Here is a 13,691-nt window from a genome sequence, read left to right as displayed (position 1 = left end):
TTTGACTAGAAATAAGACAAATATTCTTGGTAAGATTTTTGAGTTTTTGCAGTGTATTTAAGTTCCCTGTTTAGGACCAACCTTCAATTTTGTTAATTTTGGATTTATTCCCATTTATTCCCATTTATTCCGATGGAAAATTTCCAACTTTGAAAATTCCCGGAATTTGGCAACCCTAACACACACACACACACACACACACACACACACACACACTTCCTGTGAGATGTTGTTGTTGGTGTGTGTGCTCCAGTCTTGATCAGGGGTCACTGTGCCCCATTAATCAGCTCTTCTGTCTGTCTCGCCAGGCGCTGCACCGGCCGCCGCCGGCCGCCGCGCCCATGAAGGAGCACCACCGCCTGTCCCCGATGCGCGAGGAGCCGCTGTCGGCGCCGGGCGGCGAGGACGGGTCTCAGACGGGCGGGGGAGGGGCCGCGGGGGGATGTCCCCCCGGGGGCGTCGGCAGCTCTGGAGGCAACAAGAAGCCACGGTCGCGCACTAAGGTACAGACGTTAGTATAATATCCATAGTATCGATACCACCGTTGGTATTCACCACACTATGAGATAATAACACAACGTTACCAGACAGAGTTGTTTTAGAGGGAAATTCATGCAAAACCGCTGATGTCGCGTTGCCTTGAGGGACAGTTTTTCATCATCAGTCTCTGTATTTCCCTCTAAAACAACTCTGTCTGGTAACTTTGTGTTATTATCTCATAGCGTGGTGAATGTGCAGGTCACAACTTGTCCACCAGAGCGTTTTGGAGTTGTTGGATTGTGTATTTGATGAGTTTCATGAGGGAAACCAAGAAATCCCATGAGCCTCCGTAGCGTAGCTCTGAGCAGCTCGCGGCTCTGCTCCGCCGTTCTAAAAATAACTTGCACCGACAGTTAAAGGCAACGAACCTACTGCTATGACTATAGGGATTATGGCAATGGGCCAATTTGCCAAAATGTTGAACTATCCCTTTAAGTTTCGGTTTCTCTCTCTCTACGATCAGTATGCAACTCCTGTTACAGAGTGGCTGTGCAAACACCGCTCCTCTCTCACTTCACGTCTTTTTATTATGAACATAATCGTGATTAATTAATAAAGGAAAGATTTGAAAATAATTCAATGATCATGAAAATTTAAATTTTCATTCAAATTTGCATAAATATTGATGCATTCACGTTATAAATTATGATGCATTGCTCTCCCCTACACAAAAGTAGAACTGAAATCAGCCCCAACTGTGAGCACTTTTAAATCCAGGTTAAAAACATTTCTCTTTTCATGTGCTTTTAGCTGAGAACTTAAAACTTTATCTATTTTCTTTTATTTTACTTTTATTTGCTCTTGCTTTTAACTCTGTTTTTAGTGTTTTGTTTGTTTTTATTCTGTTTTATTCTTCTTTTTTTAATGTTTTGTATTTATGTAAAGCACATTGAGTTGCCTTGGTATGAAATGCGCTACTATATAAATAAATAAAGATGCCTAGTAAGTAAAATTGTACTGCAAGTAAAAAGTTTGGGTATTGGTATTTACTTGGTATTGAATCGATACCAATTTTTGCAGTAACGCACCCCTAATAGTCATGTTCTTCACTGTATTAAGCGTATAGCGTTAGTTCTGGCAGGCCATGACGTCAAGCTCTAATCAGCACAGCGTAACTGTCTTCACCTGTGCAGGTCAGCTGATGGCTCAGCTGACTCCCCTATTGGGGAACTGCATTCAGGGCGCGCTGTTTAAACTGCTGTAGCCCGACGTCACCTCCCTTGCTGCTGCTGCTTCCTCTGCCGGCTTTTTTGCAACCCACCTCCGCCCCAGCTCCTCCTGTCATTATATCTTGTTGGTTGCTCTGCTCTGTCTGGGTTTTCTTTGCTGCTGCGCTCCCTGCTTATGCCGTTCATGATGGCTCGTGAAGGGCAGGAAGGTGCTCTTCCTGCCTCAGGCTTTCCACGCAAGCGCGTGGAAGAGCAGGGGGTCCCAGAACAGTACCATACCGCCAAATTAAACTGTGCAAGTAAATAAATATTATTTTGACATAGTGGTCCTGACAGAAGTGCATTTATGTTTCTAACTCTGGCTTTCCCGTTTCTTCCCGGTTGTTCCCGGTCCCTGTGCAGATCTCCCTGGAGGCGCTGGGCATCCTGCAGAGCTTCATCCAGGACGTGGGTCTGTACCCGGACCAGGAGGCGATCCACACGCTGTCGGCCCAGCTGGACCTGCCCAAACACACCATCATCAAGTTCTTCCAGAACCAGCGCTACCACGTCAAGCACCACGGCCGCCTCAAGGAGCTGGGCGAGGGCGCGGCGGCCAGCGGCGGCGTGGACGTCAGCGAGTACCGAGAGGAGGAGCTGCTCTCCGGCTCCGAGGACCCCGAGAGCAGCGAGGACGGAGCGGAGGAGATCTACCCGTCCACCGAGGCCGTTGGCGGCGGCAACAGCGGCTCCGCCTCCAGCCAGTCGTCCTCAGGAACCAACGCCAACGCTCAGGAGGACGCCGCCAAAGACAAGAGCTCCTCGTCCAGTCCCCGAGAGCAGGCCGACTACCAGAGGTAGAGACTGACTGACTGACGGGGGAGAAGGAGAAGAGGAAGAAGAGGAACACTGCAAAAACTCCAAGGATATTTGTCTTATTTCTAGTCAAACTAATCTCATTCTACTTAAAATAAGACTCATCATAGTAAAAAGTAGCTTGTTTTTAGACACTTTTTACCTCTTTCAAGCAGATTTTCACTTGAAATAAGTAGAAAAATCTGATAGTGGAGCAAGTTTTTCTTTCTTATTACAAGCACAAAAAACTTAGCCTAGAAATCTATCTGCACCCTAGCGGCAGCAAATATATTTGCTCCGTAGGTGGGTCTAGAAACGAGCCATAGGAACTTTTTGAGTCTTGACAAAACTTGTAATACAAAAAATATTTGTCTTAATGTGAGTGATAAACCTGGGAAGTTTCATGGTGAAATCTGTTAGTTAAATTTTTTACTTTAAAATACATTAAAAAACCCATAGGCAGAGGTGGACGTTTTTGTCATGTATGTTATTAAAATGTAGCTTAGAAATCTAGCTGCACCCTAGCGGCAGCAAATCTATCTGCTCCGTAGGTGGGTCTAGAAACGAGCCATAGGAACTTTTTCAGTCTCGAACACCGTTTGTGTTCACCAATCACAGCGCTCTATCTGTTTAGAGAGTCGTTGGGCGGCTTAACGCGATGACGACATACATTTTAATTGGCTTGTCAGGCTAACGACATCCTGCTCTTTGCTCTGATTGGTCGTAGCGCTACCCTGTTGGTGCAGAGGCAGTTTGAAAGACAGCCTTCATCCCGCCCCCTGGATTGAGCCGAGGTCTACCGCTCGTTGCCAGACTAGACATGTTAATGATATAGTCTGGCTTGTCAGGCTACAAAAAACGTCCTTTTTCCCTACTTTTTCTACTTATTTCAAGTGAAAATTAGTTTGAAACAAGTGAAAATGATCTAAAAACAAGTTCATTTTTAGGTGATGAGTCTTATTTAAAGTGGAAAGAGATTAGTTTTGACTAGAAATTAGACATTTTGACAAGAAATAAGACAAATATTCTTGGAAAGATTTTGAGTTTTTTGCAGTGTAAAGGATCTACGATACAGAAACAAACTGGAAACGAGGCTGCACAGAAACTGTAGGAGACAGAAGCGTCTCCGTCGGCTGACCACACACACACACACACACACACACACACACACACACACTACACACTCTCTGACGTCTGTGACCTCCGACCTGTGGACTGGATCACCTCAGACACTGTGAAACAGTTTTCCCACAAATGTTCGAATACTAATTCACTCCAGACTTTTCAGATTAAAACAAAAAAAATAAAAACAAAACAAAACAAAATGAAATGAATCAGCCAATCACCAGAGAGAGAGAGAGAGAGAGAGAGACACTCCACGGACTTACAGTACAGGCCTCCTCTTTAAAACAAGAAGAAAAAAACTGAGCACAGTCCCACAGGACACACACACACTTCGCTGATCCACAGACTGGATCGTGGAAAAAACTCCCATGATCCCTCAGGATGTCGATGATCCACAGGACTTCCTGTTTCATGGATCATCGTTTCATGGCTGATAATAAAATAAAAAAAGGAAGCGACCGCAGCATCCTGTCCTCACCTCACCTCACCTCGGTCCAATCTCAGCACTTACTCTTCACACACACACACACACACACTCCTCATCATGTGGATGTCCTAACCTCCGTCCGTCTCTCCGTCTTCGGCCTCGTCTCGTAAAAATAAAATAAAGACTGCGAGCTTCAGAGATGAGTCACAGAGAGACGACGCCGGTCTGGCCCAAGGATGGTGGACGGACATCAGGAGGATGTGGCGTAACGTGGACTGGGTGGGGGAGGTGGAGGGGGAGAGGGGGAGGATGGAGGGGACACATCACCATGACAACACCCGCAGAAGAACAAGAAAAAAGGCAATGCGTTTCCACTGCAGCACTGCAAAAACTCAAATATCTTACCAAGAATATTTGTCTTATTTTTAGTCAAAATGTCTAATTTCTAGTCAAAACTAATCTCATTCTACTTAAAATAAGACTCCTCACATTAAAAAGCAGCTTGTTCTTTTTACTTCTTTCAAGCAGATTTTCATTTAAATAAGTAGAAAAATCTGATAGTGGAGCAAGTTTTTCTTCCTCATAACAAGCACAGAAAACCTGCTTTCACTGGCAGATTTTTCTACTTTCAAGTGAAAATGTGTTTGAAACAAGTGAAAATGATCTAAAAACAAGTTAATTTTTAGGTGATGAGTCTTATTTAAAGTGGAAAGAGATTAGTTTTGACTAGAAATGAGACATTTTGACAAGAAATAAGACAAATATTCTTGGAAAGATTTTGAGTTTTTGCAGTGAGGAACTTGGGGGTAGTGAGATTTACTCTGTGCTGATTGGTCAGACTCAAAGCAGGATCATGTGACGCTAAGAGAAAAAGCCCTAGATAAGCGGCATTTTTTAAAACAAAACCCAACGTTATTAAAAACGGAAAAACGGCCGGAAAAAAAGAGAGAGTAACTCAGTAAAAGACGTGAGTAGCAGTAGGCCTGGTAAAAAATAAAAAAGTGTGATAAATACGCGATCGCGGGATTACGTGACGATCGAGACGGCAATCCCATCTTTTTAAAAAAAAATTATTTTAGAAAGTACGACGGAGTATTAGGGCCACATTGAAAAAAAATAAATAAATAAAGTCGTACATTTCCTACGAGAAAAAAAAAAGTTTACGACTTTATTCTCGTAATGTTATGGCTTTATTATCGTAAATTTACGACTTTATTCTTGTAATTATATGAGAATAAAGTCGTACATTTCCTACGAGAAAAAAGTCATAACATTACGAGAATAAAGTTGTAAATTTACAAGAATAAAGTCGTATTTTATTCTTATTATTCATTCTTTATTCTCGAAATTTGTGATTTTTTGTATTTGTCAATGTGGCCCTTATACTCCGTCGTAAGAAAGCGTCTATACTGCCGTAAAAAAAACAACCCAAAAAACGCTGCACAACGACCTCGCAGTGATTGAAACTGTTTTACCAGGAACTCCTGCAGTGGAAACGCAGCTCCGTCCTGACAACACCCGCAAGAAAAAAAAAGACACAAGAAAAAGTCCCAAAAAAAAAACAAAAAAAAGAAACAGGGAAAGAGAGAGCGAGAGCAGCGGAGATGGAGCGACCAAACAATCAGTCTTTATGTGCGGTGTCCTCCCCCCCTCCCTCCCTCCTTCTCTCTCTCCTCCTCCTCTCTCTCTCTAATTGGCGCCCACAGTCTTGTGTTGCACCACACCTACCCGCACTTAAACTTCACCAACCCTATTTATTGCTATCTTTATCCATGATTATTATTATCATTATTGTTATTATTGTTGTTATTATGGTTAGAGTTGCTGTCATCGTGTTGCTATTTTTAAGTTTTTATTTCCATGAGGTTTTTTTTTTTTCTTTTTTTTCTTTTTTTTTAAATATTGGTTTTTCTTGAACTGGGCGGTTTGTTTGGGGAACAAGAGACTTTAAGAGAAACTCAGACCAAGACGAAGAGGAGGAGGAGGAAATGGAGGTGGAGAGAAAAAGAAGCAGTTACTGAGTGTTGTAGGGTTTAAAAAATAATAATAATAATAATTAAAAAAAAAACTCCTGTCATGTTGTATTATGCCAATTTTTTATAGTTCTGTTTCCCAAAAATAGTATAAAAAAAAAAGAGTTGAATAAAAAGCGAAACTGTGCTTTTTGTGCTGCAGTTGATGACAATCGACTTTTTGAGCCATTCAAGAAAAGTGGCAGGTTTGAGTGTGTGTCTCACTTTTAATGTAAATGTAAATACCCATGAGACGACGTGGGGTGAACTAACTAATTAATTAATTAATTAATTAATTATTACTGCTATAATGTACTTTTATTTTTCATGTTGCTGAGTAACTTTAAGTGTTTGAGCCAGAAGGTTTTTGTTTCTTCTTCGACTCAGTGAAATCAGTTCATCTTCTTTTTTTTCTTCAGTCACATTTCAGAGTATTTAAAGAGAGAAATCTGTTTTTTCTGTTTCTTGTTGTTGCTGTTGTTGCTGTTGTTGTGTGTCTGGTGCAGTTGTGTTTAGGTATAAACAACAGTTGTGTTGTCGATCAGCTGCTACACTCACAAACAGACGATCGATCGCTCCGTACGACAACAACAACCAGCTTTTTGTTTCGTTTCTGTGCGACAGGAATCAGGGTTCGACTCTAATGAAAACTTCATTCATCCAGTGTTGAAGTCAAAAAATAAAATTTGTGAATTCAAAATAAATACGGTGTGATTCTGTTTTTATTTTTTCTGTATTAATATTTCACTCACACACACACAGAGACTTGTACACAAACACACACACATTTTGTAGCTGTGGCCAAGTCGTCGTCGTCCAAGCCAATCAATTAGAGTCTGTGTGAAGCCACAGGGCCCAGAGGGGGGGGTGGGAGAGGGGGGTGTTAGGAGGGGTGAACGTGGGGGAGAGGGGGGGGTTAGGTCTAATAAGTGTGTATGGAGTGACAGTAATTCACACAGGAACACAGCCAGCGCTGGTTCTCTCCCTCCGTCCCATTGGAGCAGAAGAGAAGAACAACACAACACAACCAGGAGGAGGAGAGGGTCACACACACAGTAACACATTAACACACACAGAGTAGAAAACACAATGGAAATACACAGTAAAAATTTAATAACAACAGTAGAAAACACACATTAGAAAACACACTTTAAAGAAACATACAGTAGAAAACACAATGGAAAACACACATGGGAAAACACAGTGGAAAACATCTAGTAGAAAATACAACAGTGGAAACCACACGCTTTAGGAAACACAATAGAAAACAGTAGAAAAAACACACACGCATTAGAAAACACAATAGAGCACACACATTAGAAAACAGTAGAAAACACAATAGAAATACACAGTAAAAATTCAACAGTAGAAAACACACTTTAAAGAAACATACAGTAGAAAACACAATGGAAAACACAGTAGAAAACATCTAGTAGAAAATACAACAGTGGAAACCACACACTTTAGTAAACACAATAGAAAACAGTAGAAAAAACACACACATTAGAAAACACAATAGAATAGAAAACAGTAGAAAACACACACACATTAGAAAACACAATAGAAAACAGTAGAAAAAACACACACATTAGAAAACACAATAGAAAACAGTAGAAAACACACACACATTAGAAAACACAGTAGAAAACACACACACATTAGAAAACACAGTAGAAAACACAATAGAAAAACACATGTGTTTTCTAATATGTGTGTGTTTTCTACTGTGTTTTCTAATGTGTGTGCGTTTACTACAGTAGAAAACACACACACACACATTAGAAAACACACATTAAAAACACAATAGAAAACAGTAGAAAACACACACACACACAGAGTAGAAAACACAGAGTTACAGCTGAACAACAACACTGGATACCAATGGAGAGGAATAGTACACATATAAATACACAATATGTCAAAGAAAAAGAAAAGAAATACAATATGTGTAGAAATATGTGAGGAAACAAGTTTTAAACTTACAATTATGTAAATAATGTTGAGTTGATACGTGGTGAGTTCAAGTGCAGGTCGGTGTGTTGGTTAGTTTCAGTGCTGAAGCTGTTGTGGTAGTGCAGCAGAGGTTCCTAACATCAGGTTCAAGTCCCTGCAGTGAGTCACCTGATTCACCTCGGAGGTCAGGAGGTCGCTGATGGATTTATACATGAACGCAGGGTTTGAAATTAACTTTTTGACCTACTAGCCAAGTGGCTAAACTACACTAAACTAAACCAAACATAAGTAAACTAAACTAAACTAAACTAAATCAAACATAAGTAAACTAAACTAAACTAAACTAAACTAAACATAAGTAAACTAAACTAAACTAAACTAAACATAAGTAAACTAAACTAAACCAAACATAAGTAAACTAAACTAAACATAAGTAAACTAAACTAAACTAAACCAAACATAAGTGAACTAAACTAAACTAAACTAAACTAAACATAAGTAAACTAAACTAAACCAAACATAAGTAAACTAAACTAAACTAAACATAAGTAAACTAAACTAAGCTAAACTAAACCAAACATAAGTGAACTAAACTAAACTAAACATAAGTAAACTAAACTAAACCAAACATAAGTAAACTAAACTAAACCAAACATAAGTGAACTAAACTAAACTAAACTAAACCAAACATAAGTGAACTAAACTAAACTAAACTAAACTTAACTAAACTAAACTAAACCTAACTAAACTTAACTAAACCAAACTAAACCAAACATAAGTGAACTAAACTAAACTAAACCAAACATAAGTAAACTAAACTAAACTAAACCAAACATAAGTGAACTAAACTAAACTAAACCAAACATAAGTGAACTAAACTAAACTAAACTAAACCAAACATAAGTGAACTAAACTAAACTAAACTAAACCAAACCAAACCAAACCAAACTAAACTAAAGTAAAGTAAACTTGAGTGAAACAGGAGCAGCGTATGAGGATTTGTCAGGGACTATTTTCCTCGGTGGACTGAGCGGAGTAGTGAGCCGGTCAGTGTGTGTTGATGTTGATGATGAGCAGCAGCTCAATGATGTTTTTATGGAGCTAGTTATTGAAAACAGGCCGAGAGCGTTTGCTGCAGAGGAGGAGATTTAAAGGGTTAGTTCAACATTTTGGCAAATTGGCCCATTGCCATAATAATCCCTATAGTCATAGCAGTAGGTTCGTTACCTTTATTTGTCGGTGCAAGCTGTTGGGAAGCTGAGGGAAATTCATGCAAAACCACTGATGCGCGTTGCCTTCAGGGACAGTTTTTCATCAAGCAGTCTCTGAATTTCCCTCTAAAACAACTCTGTCTGGTAACGTTGTGTTATTATCTCATAGTGTGGTGAATGTGCAGGTCACAACTTGTCCACCAGAGCGTTGTGGAGTTGTTGGATTGTGTATTTGATGAGTTTGATAAAGGGAAACCAAGAAATCCCATAATGAGCCTCCGTAGCGTAGCTCTGAGCAGCTCGCGGCTCTGCTCCGCCGTTCTAAAAATAGCTTGCACCGACAATTAAAGGTAACGAACCTACTACTGCTATGACTATAGGTAGATTATGGCAATGGGCCAATTTGCCAAAATGTTGAACTATCCCTTTAACATTCATGTATTTGGTTGGATGGATTTACATCGTCCTCATGTGTTCGCTGCAGGACAAACGCTCGCCAGCCGTGTCCTGTAAACACGACAGACAGACAGATGGAGAGGACATAAATCTGTGTCTGTGGTGAGGGGAGAATCAGAGGGGGAAGAGTCTTGTGTCTTGTTGTGGGGTTTTTTTTTGTTTCTTTCTTTCTTTTTGCTCTTTTGTCATCGTTAGTCATCGATTAATGCGACGCAGCGATTAGCTCAGAGGAACAGGCTGACTACATGTTCTGGCTTTAACGCTGAGGCCCGGCAGCAGTAAACAAGTCCAGAAACAGACCACCTCCGCTCCAACACACGCCGCTGCTGCTGCTGCTGCAAGGCATTCTGGGTAAATAAATAATCCCCTTTTTACAGTAAAACAACCAGAGAGGAGGGAGGAGTGATGCAGCAGATTTTTTTTTTCCCCTCATGTCATGTTTCTCTGGCGCGGCCTCGTTGTTGGAGTTACAACGTTTATTAGGCAGAAAATCCAAAGCCCGTTTATTTTTACGGCCTGTCGAACTCTCGTTATGAAGCAATATAAAAAACGCAGCTCGCCGTCCATTTGAACAGCGGGGTGGCGGCGGAGCGGAGCTGAACTGAACCCGCCTCAACTTCACACAGCACAACATGATGTCACCGAGGCAGGCTTCGTCGGCCAATCACACGCATCAGAGCGAGCACACATTCCTGGTGCATTAGTTTGCCGTGTGGATTTGACCGTTTACATCCAGATTTTTGCAGCAAAAGGCAAAATAATGTGGTATTATATTATCCTCAACTTAGGTTAGTTCAGGTCAATTCAAATCTGAAGGACGATAGAGACTTCATTTGTGATGAGTGACAGTTTATATTCAAATAGAATAAATATAAAGGCACGCACATACATTTACAGCAAATATAAAGATGTTTGGATTAGGTGTTTAGTAGTCTAATAGATGAGGTGATGAGTGATTCTTGTGGAATGTATCCTGAGAAATGTGTTCCTTGTCATTCACCCTTTTTCTGGCGGTCATGGTTTTTGGGGATACTTGATACCTCATCTATGTTTAAAGGGATACGCCAACATTTTCTTTTCTTGCCTCACTCCCGAGTCCATGACCAGCAGATAGACACCATCCTTTCGACTGTGCGTGCAGTAACAAGGGAGATAGAGCCGTATCGCCCGTAATTAGCTTAGCTCAAATGCTGGAAGTGTATGGGTAGTGTTAGCCTGCCTCCACCTAAGGTCATCAGAGAAACTCTTCAGCAACTCTAAACGGAAACCGGCGGGCCGATCTTCGTCTCAGAGCTGACAAAACTCTCTGGTAAGGCATCTTGAGCGGTCAAATGCCGCTAACGGGACGAGATCGGTCAAAACGGAGGGTTCAAGCAAAGACGCTTTATTTTGGTTCAAGCTAGCTACATCGAGGGTAGGTTAGCTTCCTATTTCAAAGTAAAAGCACACTATCGTCATGGTTTTCTGTATGTAAAGGGCAACGGGTGTTTTATTTTGTGAAAGTAACTGGAAGTGCGTTGGTCACAACGGCTAGCTTGAGTAGCGCCGAATTCGTCCAAACAAAATTGTAAACAGCTGGTATTTAGACAAATTAACGACACACTGCTGATCTAAACAGCTACTTTCCCACCTAAACATGTTTGAAATGTGGATAAAGTGATATATTTACAGAGTTTAGAGCTAAAATGAAATCAGCTTCTGACTGCTGATTTCAGCTCGGGTAGGAGGCAGGCTAACACTACCCATACACTTCCAGTGTTTGAGCTAAGCTAATTACGGGCGATACGGCTCTATCTCCCTTGTTACTGCACGCACAGTCGAAAGGATGGTGTCTATCTGCTGGTCATGGACTCGGGAGTGAGGCAAGACACGAAAAAAAAAATGTTGGCGTATCACTTTAAGTAAGCTTGGTCAAGAGGTTAAATGTCAGAAGGTATAGGTTAGATTCTTATAAGGTCAGAGCTTTGGGCCAAGAGAGAGAGATCTCACATTGGCACCAGAGATGCTCCAAGATTCGACATTCTTTTGACACTGTTCCTTTTCTTGTAATAAACTTTTTTATGTATGCAAAAAGAAAAGACGTGTCGGCGTTGATCACTTCCTTTTCATCAACACATCAATATACCACACTCCTCTCTGTGAGCGGCCGGATGTCGCACTGGTCCTTGAACGCACCACCTGAACTACAGCTGCACTCGACACAGGAAGCATGGCTGAAAACTGTCTCGTCTTTTAATCGGCGCCTTTTAGGGAAAAAAACACACAAAGTGAGTGAGAGTGACGGTCGGTCAGGAGCCGAGAGGCAGCGTGAGATCAACTCCAGTAAATGAAGGCTGCAATCACACACACACACACACACACACACACACTGAGACACACACACTCACTTCAACCGCCTCCGTAATTAGTTTCAACTCTGATGAGGTGTGGCAGGGCAGAACAATCTTGGTGTTTAACCTGCCACTAGGGGTCAAGCATTTAGAGTGTGTGTGTGTGAGTGTGTGTGAGTGTGTGTGTGTGTGTGTGTGAGTCCCAGTGTGTTGGACTGGCTCAGTCAACAATGGAGCTGAGTGTAGGTGATGAGCTGGAGGTGCAGGTCGTCCTGCAGCAGCGTTTTCCTGCTGCAGACAATCAGCTCATGCTGGGCATCATTATCCCTGCTGGGCCGAACCGACGACGGGAAGAAGGACAAAACTACAGACACCTCCTCGTGTTCGTATCCCTCCGCCACGCAGACTATAGTCCCAGTTAGATCCTGATTATCCAGAGTCAGATAGAATATTCATTTAATTCTTTTATGCCCCTGAGAAATACTTTATCATGTCTTACAACTACCAGATATAACTTTATAACTTTAAAGGGACAACGAGGAGTTTCTATTTGGTTATTTAAAATTCTCACGTTAATGTGGATGAATCTACGTTACCCACACTTGTTAATGGGCCCATTTTAGATAAATATATGGTTTTGTCTCTATCGTTATTTTGTTATTATTAGTGGTGGTGGAAATGCTGGGCGAGCCGACCAGCGTTTCCTTACTTTTGGTTTTGCGGACACTGCCCGGCGAGTCATGAGAATAACGCCGCCGAATCTCCGTTTATGGTGGGAACTACGACGGTATGTGATCGTCTTCCAACCTCTGACTTTAATTCTTGATGAATGAAAACATGAGTCTGTCTTGCGCCGGTCAAAGAATTTCACGGTGCGCGGAGGCTCATAAATGTAGTGTGGAAACGCTTCACTTTTCCAAAACTCCTCATTGTACTTAACTTTATTCTATTTTAAATAACTGAATATATTCCTGAAACATTTTGTCTTATTTGGTTTTTATCTCTCTCTCTCTCTCTCTCTCTCTCTCTCTCTCTCTATGTATATATATATATATATATATACCTGTATATATATATATATATATTTTTTTTTTAACAAATGCTTCTGTAACAACCACATTTTGTTTTTGTTTTTACCTCACTGGAGAAATTCATTGAAGTCGTTAATAGTGAGTTCTCAAGGACAAACCAGTGATTCATCAAGTCATGAAGACCTTGACCTCTGACCTTTGACAATCAAACTCTTATCAGTTAAAGCTCGAGTCGTATTGAATGTTTGTTGGCGGGGACAGACTGACGATGGGAGGGGAGGACACACTAACCTCTTGGTGCAGAAATTTTGGAAAATAATTTGAATTTTAAAACTAAAATTTTGACATGAAACCGTCTGATGCAACTTCATGCGACTGGACTACAAACATGGCCGACGCTGCAAGTATCTTCTCATGTACAGAGACGATTCCAACTGCTGCTTGAAAAGCATTTTGACTTGAGGAAGACGAGATTGGACAGACCATCACTACTTCCTGTAAAAGCCACGAATGTTTAAAGGGGTAGTTCAACATTTTGGCAAATGGCCCATTGCCATAATCCCTATAGTCATAGCAGTATAGGTTTGTTATCTTTATTCAACT

The 13,691-nt window shown here is 41.1% G+C and overlaps 1 protein-coding gene across 1 annotated transcript; it reads left to right on the top strand.

Moving 5' to 3' along the window:
- Positions 1-243: 243 nt before the first annotated feature.
- Positions 244-2,620, top strand: LOC146965588 (uncharacterized). The gene is made up of 2 exons (XM_085764944.1): positions 244-503; positions 2,112-2,620. The coding sequence occupies exons 1-2, from the start codon at positions 342-344 to the stop codon at positions 2,547-2,549; spliced, it is 600 nt and encodes a 199-aa protein (XP_085621070.1). The 5' UTR covers positions 244-341; the 3' UTR covers positions 2,550-2,620.
- Positions 2,621-13,691: the final 11,071 nt, after the last annotated feature.

Source organism: Trachurus japonicus, chromosome 21 (genome assembly GCF_045865225.1).
Source record: "Trachurus japonicus isolate A0001 chromosome 21, Traja_1.0".
NCBI classification, from domain to species: Eukaryota; Metazoa; Chordata; class Actinopteri; order Carangiformes; family Carangidae; genus Trachurus; species Trachurus japonicus.
This window is presented reverse-complemented; position numbering and strand designations above follow the sequence as displayed.

Coding starts and splice junctions, on each gene's coding strand:
- LOC146965588 (XM_085764944.1), top strand. CDS start 342: ATGAAGGAGCACCACCGCCTGTCCCCGATGCGCGAGGAGCCGCTGTCG. Junction 504..2,111: donor AGCCACGGTCGCGCACTAAG/GTACAGACGTTA, acceptor GTCCCTGTGCAG/ATCTCCCTGGAGGCGCTGGG.